Genomic DNA, 26,417 nt, shown 5'->3' on the forward strand with positions numbered 1-26,417 from the left:
ATCTTAATTTGGTGTCACGTTTCTTTTACTTTGGCCCCAGCCGCATATCCTTGACCCATTATGTGGTCATGAGATGTCTAAAGGATGAGAATACAGGGTAATTTAGTTGTATTTCTATACAAGTAGTATGGTGGGGGTGACAAGCATGGCAAATCTGCAAGCCTTTGACCCTCTTAAGAGGCTGATGAGTACTTTCCTCATCCCTAGCCAGATTCAGTGCTTTCCCCTTGAATGAGATGAAAGCCAGGTTCAATGCTCAGCAATCTAAAATTTGTCGTTGTGGTTCAGGTTCTATTGAGACTCTTCCACATATTTTATTAAATTTTGACTGTTACTCTAATTTATGGAACTTTTATTTTATACCCTTTTTTAAAGTCATTTAATGGATCTGAAATTGACATGCTTAGACAGTTACTAACGGGCAGGAAAGAGATTTTATCAATTAACATGGCAAAGTACCTTTACTGTATCTATGCAAGAATTGTCTCAAGAAGTTGAGTCTAATGTATGATACAGATACTTCTGTGTCTAACACCCTGGTTTTATTGGTTATGCCAGTAAATGTCTTTGATTTGATTTGATCTCACTCGATAATAGGTTGTTCATGCAGCCATTTGCAGCATAGTTGCTGCGTTCCTAATGTACTCATGGGATAACTACAACAGTACAAAAAGTTACCGTTGTGTAACACCTGGCTATGCCAAATGCAAACTGTAAAACTTATAACACGGTCCTATACATGTTACTGAACAATGTTCCATTGTAGTCACTGGGTCTTACTTCCAAGTAAGCGAGTGTAGGATTGCTGCCTTAAGGTTTGGATCTGTAACCTACAGTTGACCATCTCCCCACACAAATGCAGTTGCCCCACCATTTGTTTTAAAGCTGCAAAACATAAATCCACTCTGCAAGGGACAGTGGTGTTTGCATGGGCACAAGAAGAGGGCATATGAGGCCGATGTTATTATTTGCTGCTAAAATAAATCAAAGACTTCATTTCTGATCATGCTAGAATTAGAACAGAGAAATTCTTTCCTGTTTCTTATGGCAGATGTATATTTTGGAAGAACAAAGCCAGCTCTGATGAAGCTACAGTGACACTGATAGCTCAGAGGCATTTGTTTTTATTTTAGCATATCAAGTTAAATGTGTGTGGACCAGAAGTAATTGCAGAGGAAGAAAAATGTTTATCTTGGTGCCCAAATTATTCCTTAAAAAGTTGCACGTCTGGTTCTTATTCCCATGTTATAAATTATAACTCCTGTTTATGGTCATTGTCTAAATTGCTCCAAGTTAGTGGAGGAAAATGCTACTTTTAAACAAAGAGCTAAATTTCAAATGAGGCCTGTGTTTTGCAACAATTCGTTGGCACTTGCGGAACACCACCAAACATGGTATATAGATGAGTTCTTCCACAAACTCACTGTAGAGAAAAGAAAAACCTACTTTGGTTACTGTCCGCGAATGTTAGTTTCTGCTGTTGCCATTGTTTTTAGCTGATGTGAGTTGGATTTGGTTTTTAAGATCTGTTTTAAAATGTGTGTGGTGCCTTGGACATCTCTAATTAGAGAATGCAGTTTTAAAAATAATTTAATGAAATGGTCCATGGCGAATAAATAGCATGACCTAGGATCAGCTTATTCTTCTTAATTAAAGAAAAGCCAACATTGATAGTTTGGTAGGTGTACCATAGACATCCATTCAATCAGTGCTGCAAAATCACTTGTGAAAACTATTCTTATTCAGTTGTACATTGGGATACCTCTTAAAGCATCAGCTCCAATGGGGAGGAAAAACATTGTTAGAGAATGTGTTTTGTGCAGAAGGTCCCAGTCTTCAACATCTCCAACTTGTACCTCCTGCTGCAGCTCCATGCAGCAGGAGACCAGCAAGCCACGGTCAGTAACAATATATGATGGTGGGTTAGACAGATCAATGACCTAACTTGGTAGAAGGCAGTTGCATAAATTCAGGTCATACAGTAGGCATGAACAAATGAGAAGCATGTTCCTTACGTTAAAAAAAGGGACAGTTTTCAGAATTGCTGCATGATTCTTATGCACATCATTATCATCTTTATACTGCTTTTCAACACAGTAGTTCGCAAAGCAGTTTACTTAACTAAACAAATAAATGGTTCCTTGTCCCTAAAGGCCTCATAATTTAAAAATTATCTAATTCATTAGCAAACTTGAATTCCATTCTGTGCAACTTGGCTGCTGATGAAATCTGTCATGTAAGAAGAAAACCTGGAGCCAAAAACAGATCTTTCATTTAGCATAGAAGGCTTCTCAGGACATTTTTTTTTTTTGGTACACTTTATATTTTCTACATTGCCATATTATGCCACATTTTTATCCACTTATTTAATGAATGATGGCAGAATCCATCGAGTCCCTTGCATGGATGGAATGCCTGTTGGCTCATGCAAGGTTGGAACACTGATTTTCATGGATCACTTTGTCCAGTTGCAGTCTCCTGCATGGCAGTTCACATCATTCTGGAAGATTCTTTGACTTTCAGTGGCTTTTGAGGGGGCAGGGTTCCTGAAACAAGAAGAAGAAGGCAGGAGAGCCCTAGTGCTTGACTGGAATTGTGTTTGTGCTTCTCTGCATCAAAGTCATTGCTTTAGCGGAGTTGTGTGGCAAAGTGCTGTGGAACAGGGCTGTTCTAAATAAAACAGACCTATAGTAAATGACATATGAAAATAGCATTGATTGGAAAATGAATGGTCAAGCACTTGGATGCAGACATAAGATATGTGAAAGAAAAAAAAACCCATGATGAAAAGATTTTCCCATGAAGTAGAAGGAGTAATTTCTGGTTTTCTTTCCTCTCACAGTCTTTGCTGAATCTTAGAGTTTTTAAGTCATCTGGAGGCTAACTGACACACAGAACTTGAATGAGCCTTATGGGAAATTCAAGTTTACATTATGCTGTAATAGTTATTCTAGAAATTGCTGTTGTCTCTAATCACACAAATCAGCACATTTCTTGGCTCCTCTGCCTCAGTCAATTATCCAATCACAGAAGCCAACTACCATATTATTTATCACTTGATAATTTATTACTAAGATCAAGTTAATGTGTGCATATGTATCAGCTGCGGTGTATGTTACCCTACATGAGAACATAAGAACAGCCCCACTGGATCAGGCCATAGGCCCATCTAGTCCAGCTTCCTGTATCTCACAGCAGCCCCACCAAATGCCCCAGGGAGCACACCAGATAACAAGAGACCTGCATCCTGGTGCCCTCCCTTGCATCTGACATAGCCCATTTCTAAAATGAGGAGGTTGCACATACACATCATGGCTTGTAACCTGTAATGGATTTTTCCTCCAGAAACTTGTCCAATCCCCTTTTAAAGGCATCCAGGCCAGATGCCGTCACCACATCCTGTGGCAAGAAGTTCCACAGACCAACCACACGCTGAGTAAAGAAATATTTTCTTTTGTCTGTCCTAACTCTCCCAACACTCAATTTTAGTGGATGTCCCCTTGTTCTGGTATTATGTGAGAGTGTAAAGAGCATCTCCCTATCCACTCTGTCCATCCCCTGCATAATTTTGTATGTCTCAATCATGTCCCCCCTCAGGCATCTCTTTTCTAGGCTGAAGAGGCCCAAACGCTGTAGCCTTTTCTCATAAGGAAGGTGCCCCAGCCCAGCAATCATCTTAGTTGCTCTCTTTTGCACCTTTTCCATTTCCATTATATCCTTTTTGAGATGTGGCGACCAGAACTGGACACAATACTCCAGGTGTGGCCTTGCCATAGATTTGTACAACGGCATTATAATATTAGCTGTTTTGTTCTCAATACCTTTTCTAATGATCCCAAGCATAGAATTGACCTTCTTTACTGCTGCCGCACATTGGGTCGACACTTTACCCTAAATTGCATCAATCAGTACATTTTGATGTTTTTTTTAAAATCAGAACAAAGTATTATTTTAGATCCTAAAATTTAAACCCCCCCCCACTCTTATAAAATTTCTTTGAAATTCTTTGTCTTTGAAGTCTTTGAAATATTCTGTCTTATTTCTAGATTTTCTCAGTGCAGCTCTATCTACTTGCATTCTTTCTTGAGAATATATTTATGAATGTGTAAGACATGGCCCTCTGTGCTATCAAATTCTGTTGTTTAAAATTTATTTATTTATAAAATGACTGAGCTACCTCTCAGGCTCCTCAAAGTTTATCATGTTGAAATAATGAAGCAATATTTTTCATGGTGTTTCCCCTTCATTGTTGGTTCCTAACCCTTCTTTCACTCTGCTGTATTTCATAAAGTCTTCTATGTCAGAATCCTCCTTTTCCCTAGTTTCTTCTACATAAAATTGGAGTTACCTTCGCTAAATAATGAAAGAAGAGCAAACCATAAATCAAAATAATTACATTTTAAGATGATGATGTTGTGAAACCATGCTGACTGTGAGTCTTGCTAAATTTATATTCCTTGCTGTTGTCCTTAGGAAAGATGTCCAGCGATCGTGCTTTGAGGAAGCAACAGCAGCTCAACAATCTGGTGGCTTTAGTGATGAAGCTGGCCACGCCTGGAGACGTGATTGTGGATTTTTGCAGTGGTGGGGTAGTGTATGCTTTTGTTCATTACAATGCAACCTCAGCTACATTTCTTCTTCACGAGTTCAACAGCACGTAACCGAAAAGCAGGACAGAGGGAAACACGTTAGACTTTGATCTGCTGTCAAAGTTCCTATCAGTATTTTCTTGGGAGATTTGTTGTGAAATAGATTAGTAATGTGGGATTTAAGATTTATTTTTGCATTTTCTTCTGGTTTGAACAGGGCCATGTTGGGATTGTACTTGCTCACTTATTGCGATCATGCCAGGTAAGATGCCCCTAACGTGTAAATGCCAACTCAATAATTTGAAATTTCAAATATCTCATAAAATGTGAACTACTTGATTTAGAGCAGTGCTTCCCAAACTTTTTGTCACCAGGACCCGCTTTTTAAAATGACAGTCTCTCACAACCCAGAAGACCAAAAACAGCTGAGTTCACATGTAGATCTATGGCATGCCAATTACCGAAGGAAATTGAAAAATGTGAAATTTTAATTGGGTGTATGGAGAGTACCTCATACCACAGGTTAGCATTCTAGCTAACAATTTTCTTCTGCAAACCAGGCAGGTGGTAGGTCCTGACCCACAGTTTGGGAACCACTGATTTAGAAAATTCTACCATATACCCTAATATATTCTAGAAATGTCTGCTTATATTTGTCTTAAGATAAAATACCACATTTTAAAAATAAAATACTAGTAAAATACTAAAGTTAAAGCTAATCTCTGTGTGCGTGCTTTAACATACAAGTGGTATAGAAGGAACACTTAGCAGGTTCTTCAACTCTCAGATTAGCACTCAGCAATTGCACCAGAATGGCAATTGAACCTGGAACAAGTGGGTTTCTTTTCTCCAGGAGTCCAGTGCTAACACCGCAATGCATCTGAATATCCCACATAGTATCTACTGCTTCCATCAATGTCCCACACATGTAGAAGGCTTTAGCATCTCCTCAATGCACATCCAAACTCCCCTCTCTCTCTTCCTTCAAAACCTCCATAATGATTGGCAGTGGTACAAATCTTTGTAATAATAGCAAACATAGGAAAGTTTGCTTTGAACTGCAATTTTTGAGCTGATAAACCTGCCATGTTGAATTACATGTGAGAATTGGAAAAGTACATTTCCCTTGCCTCTTGTTGAGAAATGAGTTTTAGAGTTGAGCATCATGCCCTGAGGTTCTTTTTGTTCTCTCAATCCATGTTACTTCCCCCACCCTTCAATTTTCCCTGAGACTTTTTTTATCCCAGTAGGTGAGGGCCTTCGAAAGCAGTGACACAGATAACTTCTGTTCCTGAGTATGAGAGACCTGAGGCTAGAATGTGATGTATAAAACATAAGGAATAAAGAACTGACCATTTTCCCCAAAGTGGTAAATTTGAAGTCTCATTGCATGATGACTTGCCTGTGGAATGTTTTGAAAGTGCCCATCGCCTGATGAATTCCAAAGCCACTGTGCTTATTGCAGTTTGTAGAAATGTGGTTGAATTAAAAAGCACTTTGGACAAATATAATTATACATGTGTGCTGCTGTTGGTGATTACAAAACTCACTGCACACTGGGGAAGACAGGAAATCTGTATCCACACAGCGAATGTTGGCTTAAAGCAGGGGTGTCCAAACTTTTTGGCAGGAGGGCTGCATCCTCTCTTTCACACTGTGTTGGGGGCTGGGGAAAAAATTAATTTACATTTCAAATTTGAATAAATTTACATAAATTTATATAAATGAATACATTAGAGATGGAACTTGTATGAATGAATGAAAGTCTTGCAATAGCTCAAGGCCTATAAAAGGCCTTTCCTTGCTGCTGCTGCTGCTGCATCACAGACATGAAACAGCAAGCAGTGGAAGAAGCCCACAGCTCACGCAAAAGGTCAAAAAATTGCCCTCACATTCAGAGCAGTTGCGTCAGGCCACTGCAGGCTCCAGGAAGTCTCAGGAGAGCCAAAGGCTCATTGGATTGGGATTGGCCGGATTGGGAGTCCCTGAGGGATGCAAGTGGCCCCCGGGCCGGGGTTTGGGTGCCCCTGGCTTAAAAGACCAGAAGACCCCAACAAGCTTTAATCTTACTGATCAGAGCTCAGTTTGACTGAGCTCAAACAAACAGAGCTCAGTTTGACTACAGACAAACAAACTGTTTGTTTGTTTGTTTGTCAGTTTGACAAACAGAGCTCAGTTTGACTACAGGCATTTTGCCTGACTGTCCTTTGTTGTGGGGCCCCACACACACTTTTTCTAAAACAGAGAGCATTCCTAACACAGTTTAATTTTTTATAACTTAACTGAAAATCCTATCCATAAGTTTGAATAATCCAGCGTTGTGTTTCTCATTGAATACAGAGGTTTCCCATGAAAAGTACCCCAGTGCAGTTACTGGCTCATAAACTGGAGTAGCAGGAGTTTTCAGCTTCTTGTAGAAGCAAGGCATCTCTGTATTAAGTCTCAGGGAAATTTTCTCTGGGATATTTGAGTTAATCATCTCAAGCCTCCAAGTGAACCTGAAAAAGCTGGCTGTGTTTCAAATGCTTGAAAGTGACCCAAAGAGATCTGTTCGTAGATTTGCTTAGGAACTGAAATGTGCACAGTTCTGCAGAGCTGTACTTACTAGGCTCAGGATGCAGTCCTGTCCACACTTGCCTGGGAGTAAACCCCATTGAATGTAATGGATTTTAATTCTGAGTATTAGCATAGGCTTGGACTCTCAATTGCCTAGGTGTGCTTGTTAAAGCTAGATGAGGCAAATATAGGTGTAATAATCATGGGGCAACAAGTTGTGCTTTAGTTAAGAACAAGCTCTGAGCCTGAAATTTAAAGTATCCCAACTTTTAAAACCAGAACTATCTGTGATGTCCTGATGTAGAAACTGTGGTTTAAGCAGCACATACAAACCAGGATATCAATGCACTGTTTGGTTCTGGTTTGATATCCTGGTTTGTATGTGCTGCTAAATAAAAATGTACTATAAAACTAACATTCTAATCCTGTGCACTACAGCTATTCCACACAAGATTTGGACTAGGTTCTGAGCTTTGCTACAAAGACAATACTTTATCCTCCTTTAAGTACCTGGGAGCAGGACAATACCTTTCACTAGCACAGCAGCTGTGGAAATATTGCTGTTTTAACAGCCTAATTCTATGCAAATTCCCCAGTGCTGATGCAGTGGTGCCAGAGCAGCTTCTGCTGCATTCTGCAAGGGAATTGCAGCTGTTGAAGGTCTCCTCGACATACCCCTTGGCCTGAGGTAAGCCCCAGCAGCTGCAGTGTGATTTCCACCAGTGAAATCTCTGGCGCGTCCATGCCACCGCAGACACTTGCCCATAAGTCAAGCTCACAGATAAGTTGAGGGCAGGCTTTGAGCCAAAACCATGAAATTTTCTGAGACCCTTGGATAAGTCTGGGGTAAAACTTAGGGGGATGTCTGACTATAATTTTGCCTGATTTTACCCAAGGTCAGATCCTGAAAAATGAATTACCAGTAAAATCCACTTTTACTGGAATTCAAATTAAATGCCTTTAAAAACAGAATACTGGTCCCAGAATGCATCGTCAAGTTGCTGGCTGTTTGCCAACCTTTGGGCGGTAGATTTAGAGCAATCTACCTCTGTTGGAGTGCAACAGGGAAGAGGAGAAGCTCACCACAATTATCTTCCCACATGCTGCTTGAGTGGGTGAGTGCTGCCTGTATGTGCTTTAGAAGATCTAATAATGCTCAACTCCCCCCCCCCCCAAAAAAAAAACTTGCCGTTTTGTTACTTTGATGCTACTGGCAGAGTGGCTCATCTTCTGTCTGTAGTGTGACTTAACTGCCATCCTTATGCTGGGGGGTGAGGAGGTGCTGGGTGTTGTTGGCAACCTTCAGTCTCGAAGGATTATGGTATTGTGCTCTGAATGTTGGTTCTGGCACAGAGTCTAGTGTGGCTGAAAAGGCCGATTCGGGAGTGACAATCCCTTCCACACTGGGAGCAAGTATAGTGTGTCCCTGGTCTGTCTCCCTGGCTATGGGTCTTCCTTCTTTGCCTCTTTGCCTCAGTCTGTTGGCAAAGTGTCTCTTCAAACTGGGAGAGGCCATGCTGCACAGCAGAACGCTCAGAGGCCAAGGTTTCCTATCTGTTGAGGTTCATTCCTAAGGCTTTCAAATCCCTCTTGCAGATATCCTTGTAGCACAGCTGTGGTCTACCCGTAGGGCGCTTTCCCTGCACAAGTTCTCCATAGAGGAGATCCTTTGGAATTCGACCATCACCCATTCTCACGACATGACCAAGCCAACGCAGGCGTCTCTGTTTCAGCAGTGTATACATACTGGGAATTCCAGCTCGTTCCAGGTGTATGTGGTTGCATTCCACCTTCCTTTCTCCTTGATGTTCCTGTTCTCATTCCCTGCCGGAAGAGGGCAGCTCATCAATATGAGAGATCTGGCTTATTTCCCCGCAAGCAGAGAGGCTTCCTGTACACCTTGAGCTGAAAGAGCAGCACACATAGAAACAGCTCTACCGTTGATTACTGCTTTTGTTTTGCAAATGGGTCTGTGTCTCTTGCCAGAATGCCTTTGCAATTCATGTCCTGTTAAAAGGCATCTTGCTAATTACCAGTATGTTGATTCCCCTCCTGCTCTCCCCATTGCCCACTGCCAAGACTAAAGAGGTGTGCAGAAGGAGATATTTTCAGTGGCTGAATCTGGTCTCTCTCTTCCAGTGGTGTGTGTGTGTGTGTGTGTCTCTGTGTGTGTGTGTGTGTGTGTTTGTGTGTTCATTCCCCCTATAAAAGCGAGAGAGTAGAAGAAGAGGTAAGCGCTAGGACCCAGGGGAAATTTATCTCCTTCTCCCCACTTCCTCAATCTTGTCTTGCAACAACTGGCTTTTTTGAGAGCAGAGAGGCTGCCTGCATGCCTAGAGCTGAACGACATTTCTGCATTGTTTTGCAAATTATCTGTGTCTGCAGGCTTCTTGTCCTGTTTAAAAGGCATCTTACTGATTGTATTCTTTCACTTTCACTTCTCACAGTAGGTGGGATGATGGATTTCAGCAGGGTATTTCTGACCGCAAAGCCAACACCATGTTCCCTGGTTTCGTTTGGTGGTTTTCCCTGCCAGAAAAATGAGAAATTTCTCTCCTTAACAGATCCGGAATCTGGCAGCCTAGTCTCTTGATGGGCGATGATGTCCATCTGCAGTCTGCTCAGCTCCATGTCAATGACAGCTGTTTTGCGTGCGTCGTCTATTTCTTGCAGGTCATCAGAGAAGCCAGGTGTCATCTGGCAGGTTTTTCGGGCAGGGAAAACCACCAAACGAAACCAGGGAACATGGTGTTGGCTTTGCGGTCAGAAATACCCGGCTGAAATCCATCATCCCACCTACTGTGGGAAGTGAAAGAATTTTGTCCCTGCAGCTCCAGTCATCAGCAGGACCTGTCACTCTCATCAGTGCTTATGCACCGACTCTGTCGTCTCCAGCAGAAGCCAAAGACAAATTCTATGATGATCTGGCCGCCACTATCAAGAAGATCCCCATAAAAGAGCCATTGTTCATCCTCGGCGATTTCAGTGCTAGAGTTGGTGCTGATAACAGTTCATGGCCCACTTGGTTAGGTCAGTTCGGCACTGGGAAGATGAACGAAAATGGCCAACGCCTGCTAGAGTTTTGCTGTCATCACGGTCTCTGTGTCAGCAACACGTTCTTCAACACGAAGCCCCAACATAGAGTCTCTTGGAGACACCCAAGATCAAAGCACTGGCACCAGCTTGACCTGATTCTCACCAGACGCTCCAGCCTTCCCAGCATCAAGATCATACGCAGCTATCAGGGTGCTGCCTGTGACACCAACCACTCCCTGGTGTGCAGCAGAGTGAAACTGCAAACAAAGCAACTGTACCACATGAAAAAGGAAGGAAGACCTCGCATTGATACCAGCAAGACCCGGGGTCAGAGAAAAGTGGAGGAATTTGCACAAGCGCTTGAGGAATCTCTTCCAGGCCCGGTCGATGCCAACGCATCCAACAGATGGGAACATTTCAAGAATGCCGTTTACAACAACGCCTTGTCCATATTTGGCAAGAAGACCAACAAGACGGCAGAATGGTTTGAAGCCCACTCAGAGGAGTTGACACCAGTCATTGAGGAAAAGAGGAGAGCTCAAGCAGCATACAAGGCCTGTCCCAGTGAGCGCAACCTGCAGGTCCTCCGAGCTGCTCGCAGCAAAGTCCAGGAGATTGCCAGGAGATGTGCTAACGACTACTGGCTCCAGCTCTGCTCCCAGATACAGATAGCAGCTGACACGGGCAACATCAAGGGGATGTATGACGGTATCAAGCAGGCCCTAGGTCCAATGCAGAAGAAAATTGCCCCTCTGAAGTCTGCTACAGGCGAGGTCATCCAGGATCGGACGCAGCAGATGGAACGCTGGGTGCAGCACTACTCTGAGCTATATTCCAGAGAAAATGTAGTCACTGAAGAAGCGCTGAACAACATTGAGTGCCTGCCTGTGCTAGAGGAGCTTGACAGTGAACCAACCCTAGAAGAACTTCACGTGGCCCTGGACTCCCTTGCCTTTGGCAAGGCACCTGGAAAAGACAGCATCCCTGCTGAAGTCCTAAAGTGCTGCAAAGAGATCATTGTCACTGAGCTGCATGGAATCCTCTGTCTCTGCTGGAGAGAAGGTGGAGTACCTCAAGACATGAGGGATGCAAACATCATCACGCTGTACAAGAACAAAGGCGACAGGGGTGACTGCAACAACTACTGTGGCATCTCTCTCCTTAGCGTTGTAGGAAAGTTGTTTGCCCGAGTTGCACTAAAGAGGCTCCAGGTACTTGCAGAGAGCATTTATCCAGAATCACAGAGCGGATTCCGAGCCAACAGGTCCACCACTGATATGGTATTCTCCCTTAGACAAGTGCAGGAGAAATGCAGGGAACAACGACAGCCACTCTTTATAGCCTTCATAGATCTCACGAAGGCCTTCGACCTGGTCAGCAGGGATGGCCTCTTCAAGATTCTCCCCAAGATTGGATGTCCACCCAGGCTCTCAGCGTCATCAGATCCTTCCACAAGGACATGAAGGGCACTGTTGTCTTCGATGGCTGCACATCAGACCCCTTTGACATCCGAAGCAGCGTGAAGCAGGGCTGTGTTCTTGCACCAACCTTGTTTGGGATTTTCTTTGCTGTCCTGCTGAAGCATGCCTTTGGAACCGCAACAGAAGGCATCTATCTCCGGACCAGATCAGATGGAAAGCTCTTCAACCTCTCCAGACTGAGAGCAAAGTCTAAAGTCCAGCTGAAATGTCTGCATGACTTCCACTTTGTTGACGATGCAGCTGTCACTACCCACTCTGCCAAAGATCTCCAGCAGCTCATGGATCGTTTTAGCAAGGCCTGCCAAGATTTTGGACTGACAATCAGCCTGAAGAAAACACAGGTCATGGTTCAGGATGTGGACTCACCTCCCTGCATCACAATCTCTGCACATGAACTGGAGGTTGTCCATGACTTTGTGTACCTTGGCTCAACGATCTCCAACACTCTTTCTCTTGATACCAAGCTAAACAAACGCATCGGTAAAGCAGCTACCATGTTTTCCAGACTCACAAAGAGAGTCTGGTCCAACAAGAAGCTGACGGAATATACCAAGATCCAGGTCTACAGAGCTTGCGTCCTGAGTACACTTCTGTACTGCAGCGAGTCATGGACTCTTTGCTCACAACAGGAGAGGAAACTGAATGCTTTCCACATGCGCTGGCTCTGACGCATTCTCGGCATCACCTGGCAGGACAAAGTTCCAAACAACACAGTCCTGGAACGTGCTGGAATCCCTAGCATGTATGCACTGCTGAAACAGAGACGCCTGTGTTGGCTGGGTCATGTCGTGAGAATGGATGATGGCTGAATCCCAAAGGATCTCCTCTATGGAGAACTCGTGCAAGGAAAGCGCCCTACAGGTAGACCACAGCTGCGATACAAGGACATCTGCAAGAGGGATCTGAAGGCCTTAGGAGTGGACCTCAACAAGTGGGAAAACCTGGCCTCTGAGTGGCCCGCTTGGAGGCAGGCTGTGTAGCATGGCCTTTCCCAGTTTGAAGAGACACTTTGCCAACAGTCTGAGGCAAAGAGGCAAAGAAGGAAGGCCCATAGCCAGGGAGACAGACCAGGGACAGACTGCACTTGCTCCCAGTGTGGAAGGGATTTTCACTCCCAAACTGGGCTTTTCAGCCACACTAGACGCTGTTCCAGAACCACCTTCAGAGCGCGATACCATAGTCTTTCGAGACTGAAGGTTGCCAACAACGACTGATTGTATTGATTTCCATTCCAGGCCAGCATCTCCCACTGCCAAGACAAAAGAGGTGTGTAAATGGAGATTTTTCCAAAGGCTGAAACCTTGCTGTGTGCATGAAGGTGCTGTGTTTGTTCATTCTCTCTGTATAAATAAGAGAGAAGGAGAAGCAAGCACTAGAACTCAGGAGAAATCTCTCTCCCACTTCCCCCTGCCTCTGGCCCCAGAGATGAGGGAAGGATCTACGCTCACTTTTTTGGTAAAAATTCCTCCTCTCATAGGCAAGTATTATGGTACCTTGTGTCGGCAGATTAGGCCCTGCAAGGAAGATAGGATACAGTGTGGATCACTGCTGCAAATGCTCTCCTCCAATTGTACTGGTCATTCTGTCACCTTGCTGTCCTGTGGTGCCCAGCGGGGACTTGCCTGTTCCAGTGCCCACAGCTCCCTGCGCTGGTGCCAGTGTTCCACCTGTGAGCCTGGAACTTATACTGTCCCACATGCTTTCCAGCATGTTTGCTGCAGTCTGCGCTGGCAGAGCACATGGGATTGTGCCATCAGACTTGGAACCTCTTGTGCTGCATAGCAAAGGCCTTTTTAAAGATGAGCAGGGGTTCTGAATACATGCATTCTCCAACAAATGCCTTGCATTTTATTTTGGAATTTTTGAGGATAGCTTAACCCCTAACACCAGCATACCTTTACACTAGGAAAGTGGTGCAGTTTGAAAGGCTTAGAATGCGAGTGAACCACTCAACTGTGCTTGGCATGTACAAAATGATCCTCTGGCTCTTTTGGCTAAAAGAACTTCTCCATTGATATCTTGGAACATGGAATTACATTTCTAGACAAGTGATGATTAACATGATCAGGTGAAAAGTTGTTGATTTTTTAATCAAAAACTTAACCAAAATTAACGGCTGTTTTTGTGCAATATAGGTGATACTGGTAGAAAATAAAGAGTTGTCACTGATACGTGCTAAGGAGAGAAGTGATGAACTAGGATTAAACAACATTTGGTTTATCCAAGCAAATTTGGATTATTTTAAAGGGACTTTTAAGATTGGGGTAAGTGATTCATTTTAACTTCAGATTAACCAGAGATTTGAAAAAGAAAAGTCTTAGGACAGTGTTTACGTTGCAGAACATTGCAGGTCTCCAGACAGTACTGGTGGGCTGTATTTCATTTGATTTTCATTTGCTGATGTGTGCAGGCTTGCAGCATAGTTTCTGTTCCATATTTCTGTTACCACTGTAGTACCAGTGTACTTGCTATTCTTTAAAGTCAAGTTTTCCTTGTGTTCTCCCTGGAAAATTGTTTGTTTCTATAAGAGCTCTTGGATATGGAGAGAAGAGAATACAACTGCCAGGATCCTTGCTCTATCAGTCATTCACCATATTTCAATCCTACCTGCCTAGGATAAAACTAGGGACCTTTTTACCACAGCAAATGTGACAGGCGAAGGAACTGGCGAAGCAGGGATTTTGTGTGTATACACATTATACAGTGTCTGTGTACGTTCTGTGGACTTTTAAAGGGTCAGGAGCCACTGTTAGCAAAGACCTGGCAATCTTGTTTGCAGACAATGGGAAAAAAGTTACCTTTATCAACTCAGCAGCTTCTTATACAGTCATATGGAAGTTGGAATTTATTTTAAAAAACCTGAAAGAATTATTGGAAAAATTCCATGAGACGCTCGTGTTGCATCGTGTCATGATACGTGTTTCCTGAACATTATTGATAATGAAAGATTTGTCTAAAGCATTTGCTGATAATCTTGACATGTACAACCAAGCATAGCACTGCAGCTGATCCCAGACTCTCAACAAGTAGTTTTATTGACATGGCATCTTGCAGTCATCAGCCAAGCCCAAACAATCTTTCAGCACTATGTAGTTTTCACGTTTATTGTAATACTTACGATTGAAGCTGTCATTTCAGGTGACTGATAGTGAACTTGGCAGCAAGTATTTCAACTTCTTCCAAGAACAGACTCAGAGTAATGTCAGATTTCTGCAATCTTCGTGTTCAGTATAATTGGCCATGATTCACTTTTGAGTGAATGAAATGTGTTTTGAATACTGCAGTGGAAAAGTGAAACTTATGAACCATGTGTACTTAGAGGGGCTAGACTGATGAAATGATTAGAATGTTGGACTAGAGCCCTGGAGCCCTGAATTTTGAATCCCCAGTCAGCTCTGTACAAGTCAGCCAGTTCCTCTCCACTTAACCTACCATCCAGTTGTGATGATAAGAGTACACTGCTCTGAACTCCTTCGAGGAAGTGTGGAATGTCAGTGTAAGGATTCAGTAGCATAGCTGGGGGGACAAATGGTAAGTTTTGCAGGTGCTACAGCACACCATGTAAGTGGCCCCTCCCACTCGCCCTCAGAGCCTTTCTGGGCAGGAAGGGCAAAGTGCATGTGTTCAGCAAACCAAACAGTGTCTCCTGCACATTGCTGTCACAGCCCAGAATGGCTCCAACAGTGAGGGGAAAGTGCCACTTACACAGGGCATTGCTGTTTCTGCAGTACAGGTGCAACCTATTTATCCACGGATTTTTTATCTGCAGATTTCTCTCAACACAAATGGGGTGGGGGGACCTAAAAGTCTTTGCCCTGCCTCCTTTGCCCTGCTCATCTCCAGGAAACCCAAAACACTACAAAAAGGCTCCTCCTAGCACAGGCAGGGAAATAGCCCTGGAGCCACGGAAGAGGTTGCCCTTGCAAAGGAACAGTAACAGTCTTGGAGCCCCTGAGCCAGCCGAGGCTGAAGAGGGGAAGGGGGTGTGTGGAAAACCTCTGTAGCCAGAGTATGTGCAGCAAGGTGGAGCTCTCTCTCTCTCTCTCTCTCTCACACACACACACACACACACACACAGGGGCAGGTGCGGTAGCAACAGAGGGGATTGCTTTAAAAAACCCAGGGAGTGTTTCCCAATTCCCCCCCTTCAGACTGAGATGCTGCAGGCTCTTGGTGCTCCAGCCTACGCAAACAAAACAGCCCAGCAAGCAAGTCTTCCCAGCAAGCCAAAGTATGAAATTTAGGCTATAATCCGATCCACACTTTCCTGGGAGTAAGCCCCATTGACTAGAATGGGGCTTCTGAGTAGAAATGCATAGAACCGGACTCTTAAAAGCTCAGCATCCCACCTGTGAAAGAAGTGGGGACAGCTGGCAATGGGGAGGGCTGAGTATGGAGCAGAGGAGGGTGAGGCGAAGGAGCAGAGTGAAGGGGATTGATAACAGCTGCCTTAGTTTCCTTCCAGCCCCAAGTGTCAGGCTGCAGCATATTTGCGTAACTCTATGGAATTTAGCACAACACGTTTTTCCTTAATGGCACTGGGTCATGGAACAGAACACACGTGCATAAATAGGCTCCACCTGTACTTATCATTCCCCCTCCCAGCTATGCTACTATAAGGAATAATAGCAACATGTTTGGATCATCTAATGCATTGTTTAATTGACTTCTGAGATCCACTGTTAGTATTTTTCAAGATTAGAATGACTCTTTGTGGTGATTAGGACTTTGTGATGCAATTGAAGTACTTCATTTCGGTTTGGTATTGTATGTTATACCTACTGCCAAGTGTGGGTGTTTTTTCTTGAGCTGTTTGTGCTGGCTGACCCCTCTTCTTTGTTAGAATGACTGGTTAAGAGAGGCAGATGACAAGTTGCAATAGACGGTGGTCTTTGGTAGTGCAATAACTCAACCAGCCAGAAAATTGCACAGAAATATAATGCTAACCGTGAACAGTTATCACAAAGTTCTTTTGTTGTTCTTTGACAGGTGGCATTGCATGCATGTGGAGTGGCAACAGACATGGTGATTGAGCGCTGTCTCAAAGTTTGTGCAGCTTTTGTCATCTGTCCTTGCTGTTATGGCTTCATTCAAAATACAGCCAAGTTTACGTTCCCACAAAGGTAAACAGTTGTGTGTGTGTGTGTGTGTGGTTTCACATTTATCCTCACAACAATCCTGTGAGGTAGATGCGAGCCCAATCCTATTCAATTTTCCAGCACTGGAAAATTTGCCATGCCAACCGGGTGTATGCTGCATCCTATGGTGGGGGGGGGGGCAGTCCCAGCGGCCTCCTCAAGGTAAGGAAACATTTGTTACTTTGGGGCTGCATTGTGGCTACACTGGTGCTGGAAAGTTGGATAGGATTGGGCCCCAAGTCTGCAAGAGAATGACTGGCCCAAGGTCACCCAATATGCTTCATGGCTGAATAGGGATTTGAACCTGTGTCTTCCTGGTCAGTTTCTGATGCCTAGACCTGCGGTTTTCAAACTCCCAGGGAGTTTGAAAGCCGCAGTAAGTTCTTGCGGGGGAAGGCAGTGAGGGTGGGGGGAAGGCAGCCGTGTGATCCCCAGGATCGCACCACTCAAGGGGGCTGCAGGGGCTTGGGTATACTTACCAGAAACTCCTGCAGCCTCCCAGGGGTGCGGGGAGCCCTGCGCAACCTTCTATAGGGCTCTTCGAAGCTTCAAAAGTGAAAGTGGAGCTATTGCGCTCCATTTCCAGTTTAGCAGGAAGTGCCAGGGCTGCCCTCGAAGATGGTTCAGAAGCTACAACTACTGCACAATGCAGTGGCCCAGGTGTTTACTGGAGCTGGGCAGTTTGATTCTGTTGAACCGCTACTTCGGCAACTGCATTGGCTCCCCATACATTTCCAGGCCCAATTCAGGGTGCTGGTTTTGACTTTTAAAGCCTTCATGGTTTGGGGCCAGGTTATCTGAGGGACTACCTTCTCCCATATATTCTGGTCCACCCTCTACGGTCATCTGAGGGGGCTTTCTTGCCAGTGCCGCCTTTATCTCAAGTTAGGGGGATGGTGGCACGGGAGCAAGCCTTCTCAGTAGTGGTGCCACAGTTATAGAGCTCTCAACCAGGGGCATTAAGATCTGGCCCCTCCCTCATGGCATTTTGGCGAGGGCTTAAAACATTTTTGTTCTGTTTTGTTTTTGGGATGTCTGCCTCTTGTAACTGCCTCTATAACAGTTCCTTGAGTATTTTTGCCCTCCTCCAATTGGTGCCCCCCCATTGTATATCCTTTTTCTATTGTTGTATTTTCTGTTTTTTACTCATATTGTATTTTTATTTATTTTTTCTTTTTTAATCTATAAAGTGTAAGCCATCTTGGGCATCTGCTTTCATCAGAGGAAAGGCTGGGTAGAAATCTTTTAAATAAATAAATAAATCTGTATTCTGTAAATTTCTAGGATAAATCTGCTGTTGCTATTTGGTGGCAACTCTGAAAAGTGCAGCATATATTAAAGACTTGCAATAAAGCTAGGATTTGAAGGAAAAGAGCTTTCAGCTGGCTTGCATCATGGCATTATGATGCAAATCTCCATTCTGTTTTGGTCCTAGGCTTGATTTGTCTTGTACAACCCTCCATGCACTTATTATTATTGTTTGGTTTTCAACGTTTATGCAGTTCACAAAACTGATTACATGGGTAAAATGTAAAAAACAGTGGTTCCCTGCCCCCAAAAGCTAACAAAACAAAAGTAGACACAAGGAAAACAATAACCAATAGAGGAAAAGACACTATGCTGGGATGAATGTGAACAATTGCCCCATTAAGAGAGAGAGAGTCACCACTTAAAGTGCCTCTTTGCCATGTTAATCGGACTCACAATACCTACCCCTCAGATTGTAGGGGAAGGGGAAAGGTAAATGAACCCCTAATTCCTAAAACCCCATTTTGTAACTGCCCCCAATTGATACAACACCAGTGTAAATAGTGAGCTTCAGTCAGACCTAGGGGACTCTACCACAGCCAGAATTCTGCTGCTGCTGCAGTATTTTTCATCGGTTAACATTGCTGGATGCTTTTCAAACACATCCCCGCATAAAGCATGTTACAGTACCCTTAATCCAGTGGTCCTCAAACTCTTTAGTGCCAGGACCCTCTTTTTAGAATGACAATCTGTTAGAACCCATTGGAAGTGATGTCATGGCCAGAAGTGACATTATTGAGCAGGAAAATTTTTAACTCACCCCATATAACCAAATTAAGTAAGGGGCAGCCCAATCCTGAGCTGCCCGCGGCGCCAAGGTCCAGCGGCTCCATGGCGGGCTCCTGCCAGATCCTGCACCTCCTGTGCTACCACGGGAGGCTCCTCAGGAGAAGGGGACATTTGTCCCCTTCCCCCAGGTAAGGGAAGCAGCCCCACAATAGGGCTACTCACTTTATCGGCGACCCTCTGGTTGCTGCTAAAGTAAAGGCACTCGTGTAGTGTGAGCAGCCCTGCCCTTGCGCCTTGGATCCTGTGGAGCTCGGCTCCACAGATTCGCCTCTCCCGCACCCCCTGACATGCCTCCCCCCTCCCCGGAACGCCTCCCCCATGCCCCTGGCCATACCCTCACCTCCTGTTCCTCAGCCCGGCGGTCCGGGAGACCGCCGAGCTGTGGAACCCGGGCACCCACTGGGCGCTAGCCCAGCGCTGGCTGGTGTTGAGGTAGCTTCAGTGGGAGCCTGACAGTAAGCCCCACAAACATGCTTTATGGCACGTTTGCGACTGTGGTCTGTGGCACGGAGCCGTGCTGCGGACCACAGGATCAGGCTCTAAGTAAATTAAAAGTTTACAATAAGTATAAGCTCAAAAATTTATTTAAAATAAAGAACCCTCCCCAACCATCGAAGCAGTGGCTAATCTGTTTAAAAAAATCCCCCAAGCATCCCGAAGGCTGCAATCCTATCTACACTTACCTGGGAGTAAGCTCCACTGGGCTATCATTGTTAAAATAAAAGCCTGTACACATAGTAGCGTGTTTAAAAGTACAGATCTGTAACATTTCCCCAAATGCAATCAGATACCATGATAGCACCAAGTCTATTAAAATACTCATTGAAATGAATTCACCTGAAATTGGCTTGTGACCCACCTAGTGGGCCCTGACTCACAACTTGAGAAACACTGGCCTAATCTGTTCATAACCAAAGTGTGTGTAACCATGATCAGCCTTCTACAGGAGTGGGCACAGTTGGTACTTGAACTGGGCAGAAGCACTGCCAGCTGGAACTGTCAACTGACTATCCAGGAGCAGTTTTGCTTCCAAGAGTGCACGCCAGCGGCAAACTTGATTCTTACAGAGGAATGTAACTTGGTCCACAACAGGCTATGAGCACCATATTATCCATCATCACTTCTAGCATAGCTATATTAAAATGTGGTTGCTTTCATTCCGTGCATGAAAGTACTGGCATGTGCAGCACTATGAATTTGTTTAGCATTTAAAATATCCTAAGGGAAGAATGTCTGTGACTCATAGAATAAAACTGAACTCTGTACAACTTGCAGGTAAAACAGCATATAGGTGTTTGGTTAGCATTTAGCCAAATATTTTAAAGATAGGATTTAATTTTTAAATGGTTGTTTCTCATGGTGTTTGAATCCATCTTTTTTCTATTTCAGTCATCGGTTCAAGAACGTGTTATCCTATAAGGTATGCAAAAGATGGAATTTGTTTTCGAATTTCTTTCTGTGCGCTTTTCTACTCTTTTCTCTGTAGCCAGGGGACATCCACAAAAGTTGAGTGTTGGGAGAGTTAGAACAGACAGAAGAAAATATTTCTTTACCCAGTGTGTAATAAGTCTGTGGAACTCTTTGCCACAGGATGTAGTGATGGCATCATGCCTGGATGCCTTTAAGAGGGAATTGGACAAATTTCTGGAGGAGAAGTTCATTACGGGTTACAACTCATAGTAGGTATGTGCAAGGTCTTGGTTTTAGAAGCAGGCTGCCTCTGATTGCCAGATGCAGGGGAGGGCACCAGGCCACAGGTTGTGTCTGTTGTCTTGTGAGCTCCCTCAGGTGTTTGGTGGGCCACTGTGAGATACAGGAAGCTGGATTAGATGGGCCCTTGGCCTGATCCAGCGGGGCTGTTCTTATGTTCTTATGCTTGAGTGGAATGAATCATCTCTACTTTTTTTGTAATGATGGGGTTAAAAAGTCATCAGAAGTTGGTCAATTTTATTATTCGTGTTCCTTACTTTTTATTTTTGTTTAACCAGAAGAAAAACTTTTTTATTGACTAACAGTCCAATCCTAACCTGCACTGGAACAGGCAAGCCGGCTGGACTGCCCTGTATCCAGCACAGGGTTGGGGCTGGCTGTGGCACAGCTCAGAGTAAGGGGAAGCACATCTCCTTACCCTGTGTTTCATGGCAGCAGCCTGAATGGGACGACTCGGATCCTAGAAGCCCGGTGTAAAGCCAAGTCGCCTGGGGGGGAGTTAGGATCCGGTCTAAGTGCCAGATCCTGGTCATGTCCTCCTCCGAGGCCGGCCCTCCCACCAGCCCCCTTGGCCCCTGCCCCAGAACGCTCCCAAACCGCCCTCACCCTGCCTTCCCCAGACTCCTGCACCAGCCAGAGGCTGGCACACGTCTGTGCGCCAACCTGCCTCCTCCTCCGACACCTTTGGGCCGGCGCAAGGGACTTACATCAGCCTAAGCATCTCTTTGGATTGGACCCTAAAAAACATATTTATTTAGATATTCCACCTTTTGAATCTAAGAATTCCCTAAGGCAGCTCACGAGATCATAAAAACATTTTAAATGGCTGTTTATTTTTAATATTTCTGTCTCACTTTTCTTATGTTCAAAGTTGCTGACAATCAAAATGTAAGATTGGCATAAACCATTAATTGTTCAAGACACCAAATCAGAACCATAGAAAAGACAACAATAAAATTGGTTAGTGGTTTCACAATAAAAGAACCACAATCGTAAATAGCGTATAAATCGTGAGCTAGTGTAGAGTAGGGTTTGTTCCTCTAAAGAAGGTTTGTTCCTTGCTGCTTTCTCCCCATTCAGTGTTTTGAATGGACCTAGAGGCATACTGAATTTCCAGGCTAGCTATCAGTGACTGCATCTCTGACGCAGCTTCCAGTTTTTGTTGTTTTCTTATACCATGTCCTTCTTGTTTTCTACACCACATACTATGGTGTAATAGTTTAACAGCTTCTGAACTGAAAACGTATTTCAATATGTTGCAGCTGAAAGATGCTACTGTTGATTTTGCTTCAGGCGCAAGTAAGATACTAACACTGTGAGAGAAGCAAAGGATCAAAATAATAATAATATAATAATAATATACAGTATTTATATACCGCCTTTCTTGGTCTTTATTCAAGACTTTATTCAAGGCGGTTTACACAGGCAGGCTGATTAAATCCACGCAGGGATTTTTACAAATTGAAAGAAGGTTCTCTCTTTCAAGAACCACCACATTCAAGGTGTTACACTCCGATCTGGCTTCACATTCTGGCCTCCATCCTCCCACGCTCCGAGCAGATGGAACAGCTCAGCTGCAGCTTGCCAGCTGCTTCAAGGTCGCATGGTGCCGGTGGCCTCGAACTGGCGACCTTGTGGATGTTAATCTTCAGGCAAATGGAGGCTCTACCCTCTAGACCAGACCTCCTGCCCCCCTGTAATCATAAGGAAATGATTACTCTAAGTACAGCGATTTATGCCACAGCCTGGGTAACCAGAAGTGCTGTTCCATTCATTTCAATGGAAGAAATTTCTTTGCATGGGGAGGATGATTCTGTCCATTGAAATGTGTCCCAGTGTGCAGAAGATATTCATGCACAGGTTTAAGTCCACATTGAATTGAAGCTCTGGATTGCTCCTTTTTGGGACTGTGCCATGTGCTGAGGTTGACATTTAATCAGACCTGTTGAAATTATTTGACATGAACTTCACTGCCACTTTAAAGTCCTGTCTGACTAGAAGATATGGAATTTAAATATGAAAGATAACAAATTTATCCATTTAATCTTGCCCTACCTACACTATTAGAGTTTACTAAAAAAACCACTAATGCAAGTATTCATTTTTATTCCCATTTCCAATACATTTTCAATAATTTATCTTTCATTGAGAAAAACTAACACTAACTTTACCCTTAGTAGTTTAAATAGAAGGCAGCAAATTCAAATAAGAGAATCAAATTCAAATGATTAGAAAATTTACCAAATTAAAGCTTCGTGGTTTGAGTGAAGCATACTGTTTTGCTTAAAAATTATCAGTTGCATTTTTAACAGTAAATTTGTGCCAAGAAGACACTCATTGCTTTAAAATGAATCCAATTCACTTGTATTATATATGGCTCTGCACCAGATGGTGTTCAGGATACATACACATGCACACATACTCTACAATGTGCATCTTTACATATGGAATTAATATATTATTTTCAGTTATTAATGTGTTGCCAAAGTTCGAATGTGGTGGCTAGGACACCATGTGGCCTCCATCATTTCTCTACGTTTTGTATTTCCGTTCCCTGTGAGTCTCAAGAATTTCCTTATGTCAACTGAAATCAGAACTGTGGGAGTTAGCTCTTTTTAATCAAATGGTTATATGTACAAAATGGCCACTATAGCTACCTATATTTCATGTTTAAGCTGGAACTGTGGCTGTCCCTTTCCTCACTAGCCATAGAAACACCAATTGTCCTGTTAGGAAAGAGAAAAAGAAATCAAAGAGGCCTTTTCCCCTCTTTAGTTTTGTAATGCTTTCCCATTGAGTGATTCCATGTAAGCCACTCTGGGAGTCTAAGGAATTAAAGGTGCAGTCCTAACTGTGCCCTGTGCCGGCCCAAGTCCCTTGGGCAGCCTGGGAGGTTCACAAATGTGCCTTAAAGCACATTTGCGTCTCCTTGGGAGGAAGCCAGGAGGCTGACGGAAGCCTCCGCACCACCTTCCCCCAGCTCCTTGTTTCACCTTGGATGAGCCGAAGCAAGGACAAAAGGTAGGCGTGGGGGGTGGGGAGGAAGAGGGAGGGAGTCGTTCCTGGGCATGGGGAGGGAGGCAAAGGGTGGCCCTGGGGGTGGGCGGGAAGCAGGAGGCGGGGCTGGGATCTGGCAGTTATGCCGGATCCCAACCCCCGTCCCCGGGGAGAACGGAGCAGCTCAGGAGGTGGCACAAGTTCAAGGAGACCAGCAGCCCTTACCCAGGGGTAGGGGGAAAAGTTTCTCCTTGCCACTGGCTAAGCCTGCGCTGGATACAGCGCAAGCCTCCTGGCTTGCTTGTTCTCGCACAAGTTAGGATTGCGCCCTAAGAGTGGAATGCAAATGCTGAAAGGTCGGTCAGTTGGTGCCATTGCTGAACATTTAGCCCTGTTTGTGCTTGCTGACGTTTTTCCTCCCCTCTTGCATTAGTAAATTTCAGTTTGAGACTGTTACATATGTAACTGACCCCTGTACCTTTATTTAAAGGAGGAGAGTGCTTACTCCTTTTCTCACTGGCCGTTTCTCTGCTTAAAATCTCCCACTTCTGAACTCAAACTTCTGTGTTGGGACTTTGTTACACATGTTGACGTTGACACATAACGTAAAATTTGCACATTAGCAAACTGGTGCAGTTGTAGACCCAGATCCAGATATTTATCAATATTCAGGAAACTCACCATTCGATTGGACCTTTTACTCTTCTAAATTGACAGTGTAACGTGTATGTGTGCGGTACATCAGGAAAAAGCCCATTGCACAGACCCAGTAGGGCTCTTGGGATCAGACGCATCAGATATATAGAAGGGAGACTTAAGCATATGGAAGGGCTTTTCTCTGTAAGAGGGAGGGGAGCATTCATCACCAATGGGTAGTCCCTCCCACTGCAAGAGGCAGGGCCAAACTGGATTTGGTCTCCTCCCAGGGGGAGGGCTTCCCAGTCCCCAGTTTCAGCTCTACCTTGCACAGAGCATGTCATGTGGAAGCTGAGCTCTATCCAGCTCAGCAGTCTCCTCTGGAATTCTTCCCCATTTTCAGCTTCCCTCTTGCTTCAATTGCTCCTCCCCCTCCTTAACCAGCAGTGGTCCCGGCAAGGAGGGTTTGGGGCCTTTAGGCTTCAATAGCTTCCTCACTGAAGCGGGAGGCCTGTAGGACCCTGTGGATGCTTCAGCACAGATTCATGAACTGTCAGCAGCAGTTGTCAGCAGAGCGAGGCCTTAGCAGGAGAGTGCGGACGAGCATTTCACAGGCACGCCGCCGCCACTTAGAGCCTCCGAGGGTCTGGAGCAGCAGTTAGTTCCGAACCTGGTTGCGACTGCATCTCCTGTGGCAGCGGAGCAGCCCACCATTTTTGCGCAACAGGTATAGCACTGTGGGAGAGTTCCCACCCAGTGCAGTTCCCCCACGGTTTCTTCCAGCCACAATGGATGTGTACATATCCTGCTGTACTGGGGCCAGCAGGTCATCGGCAGAGGGAGTGGGACAGGATCTAACACCCCCCCCCCACCTGGGCAGGGACCCTGAAGCAGAAAGGGCAAGGCTCCTGAGAGCAAGCTGGCAAAATTGGTCAGAGAGGCGGTGGATGGGGCTTTAGAATTGCACACACAGGACATCATTAAGGCATGCCAGGCAGCACCTGCCCCCCTGCAAGGCAAAACATAAGAGATCACCCAGCCCCGAGGCAGACGCAGAGATTTCTTCTTCCTCTGATGAAGCATATTCATCCCATTCCCCCCTTAAACTCCCCAAGGGATGGATAGGGAAAGTCAAACCTAAACCTAAGGCTTCACATACAAAGTCCAAAAAGAAGGAATTGCCTCTGGACCTTAGCTCCACTCCTTCATCCTCCAATAGGGAGGAAGGGGAGTTGTCTGGGAAAAGGGCAGATGAAGAGAAATAGGAGTCTCATGAGTTGGACAGACTATTCCCAGGGTGTTGTCAAAAGCTGCATACAGGGCACAACTACTTTTTCCTCAGGGGCCAGCCAAGCCAGAGATGGTGCCCTTCCCTGAGGCCTTCCAGCCTGTCTTGGACAATGAGTGAGCCCATCCCATATGCCCCAAGCACACCTTCAGAATCTTTGACAGGTTACACACCCTGCTCAATAAGACTGTGCAGTATCTCAAGGTTCCCTCAGTCGATACACCCATTGTAGCCATCTCTTCCGCAGTGGTCCTGCTATCCAAGGGAGAGGGGGAACCTAAGAACTCCTGCAATCGAAGGGTGGACACCTCCCTTAAAAGAAATTTTTAAGAAACTCCCTTAAAAGAAAAGAGGCATCTGAACAGGCCCTCAGGGCAGCCGCAGCTAATTCCATCATGGCATGCTCTTTCTTTGTATGGGAAGAAGAACCAGCTGCTTACAAGCACAAGCTTCCCATGAAGGTAAAGAATTGCCTGAAAAAGATTTCACTGGCAGCTGCTTTCTACGTCGTCTCATCCTTTGACTCCGTGCAGCTGAGTGCTAGGGCTATGGCCACCAACATAACAGCCAGACGCAATATCTGGCTCAGACAGTGGGATAGGGACCCAGCTTCCATAACCAAGTTGGTAGGAGTCCCTTTCCAAGGCTCCAAGCTTTTTGGGGAAGCGCTTGATCCATTCTTAATTGAAACTAAGGACAAGCACAAGGTTTTACCCCCTGGGAAGAAGGAACGCACCAAAATCAAGGCTCATTCCTTTTGGCCTTCTGCTCAGGTCCCTGTGCCAGAGAGTCCTCACAGAGGGGAAGGAACAGATGGAACAGGACCAGGGTCTTTCCCAGAAGCAGGGGCATTGGTTCCTCCAGCTCAGGAACGACCAGAGAAATGCAT

The 26,417-nt window shown here is 44.8% G+C and overlaps 1 protein-coding gene across 2 annotated transcripts in view; it reads left to right on the forward strand.

The window, feature by feature from the left end:
- The window catches only part of GSTCD (glutathione S-transferase C-terminal domain containing), a 71,703-nt gene that overhangs the window by 35,223 nt on the left and 10,063 nt on the right, over positions 1-26,417 (forward strand). For both annotated transcript variants that reach the window (XM_066632115.1, XM_066632114.1), the window contains 5 exons: positions 4,474-4,589; positions 4,807-4,851; positions 13,798-13,926; positions 16,652-16,785; positions 20,287-20,317. In XM_066632115.1, coding sequence (XP_066488212.1) covers positions 4,474-4,589; positions 4,807-4,851; positions 13,798-13,926; positions 16,652-16,785; positions 20,287-20,317 — 455 coding nt within the window. The remainder of the gene's footprint in view (positions 1-4,473; positions 4,590-4,806; positions 4,852-13,797; positions 13,927-16,651; positions 16,786-20,286; positions 20,318-26,417) is intronic.

Source organism: Tiliqua scincoides, chromosome 6, assembly GCF_035046505.1.
Source record: "Tiliqua scincoides isolate rTilSci1 chromosome 6, rTilSci1.hap2, whole genome shotgun sequence".
NCBI classification, from domain to species: Eukaryota; Metazoa; Chordata; class Lepidosauria; order Squamata; family Scincidae; genus Tiliqua; species Tiliqua scincoides.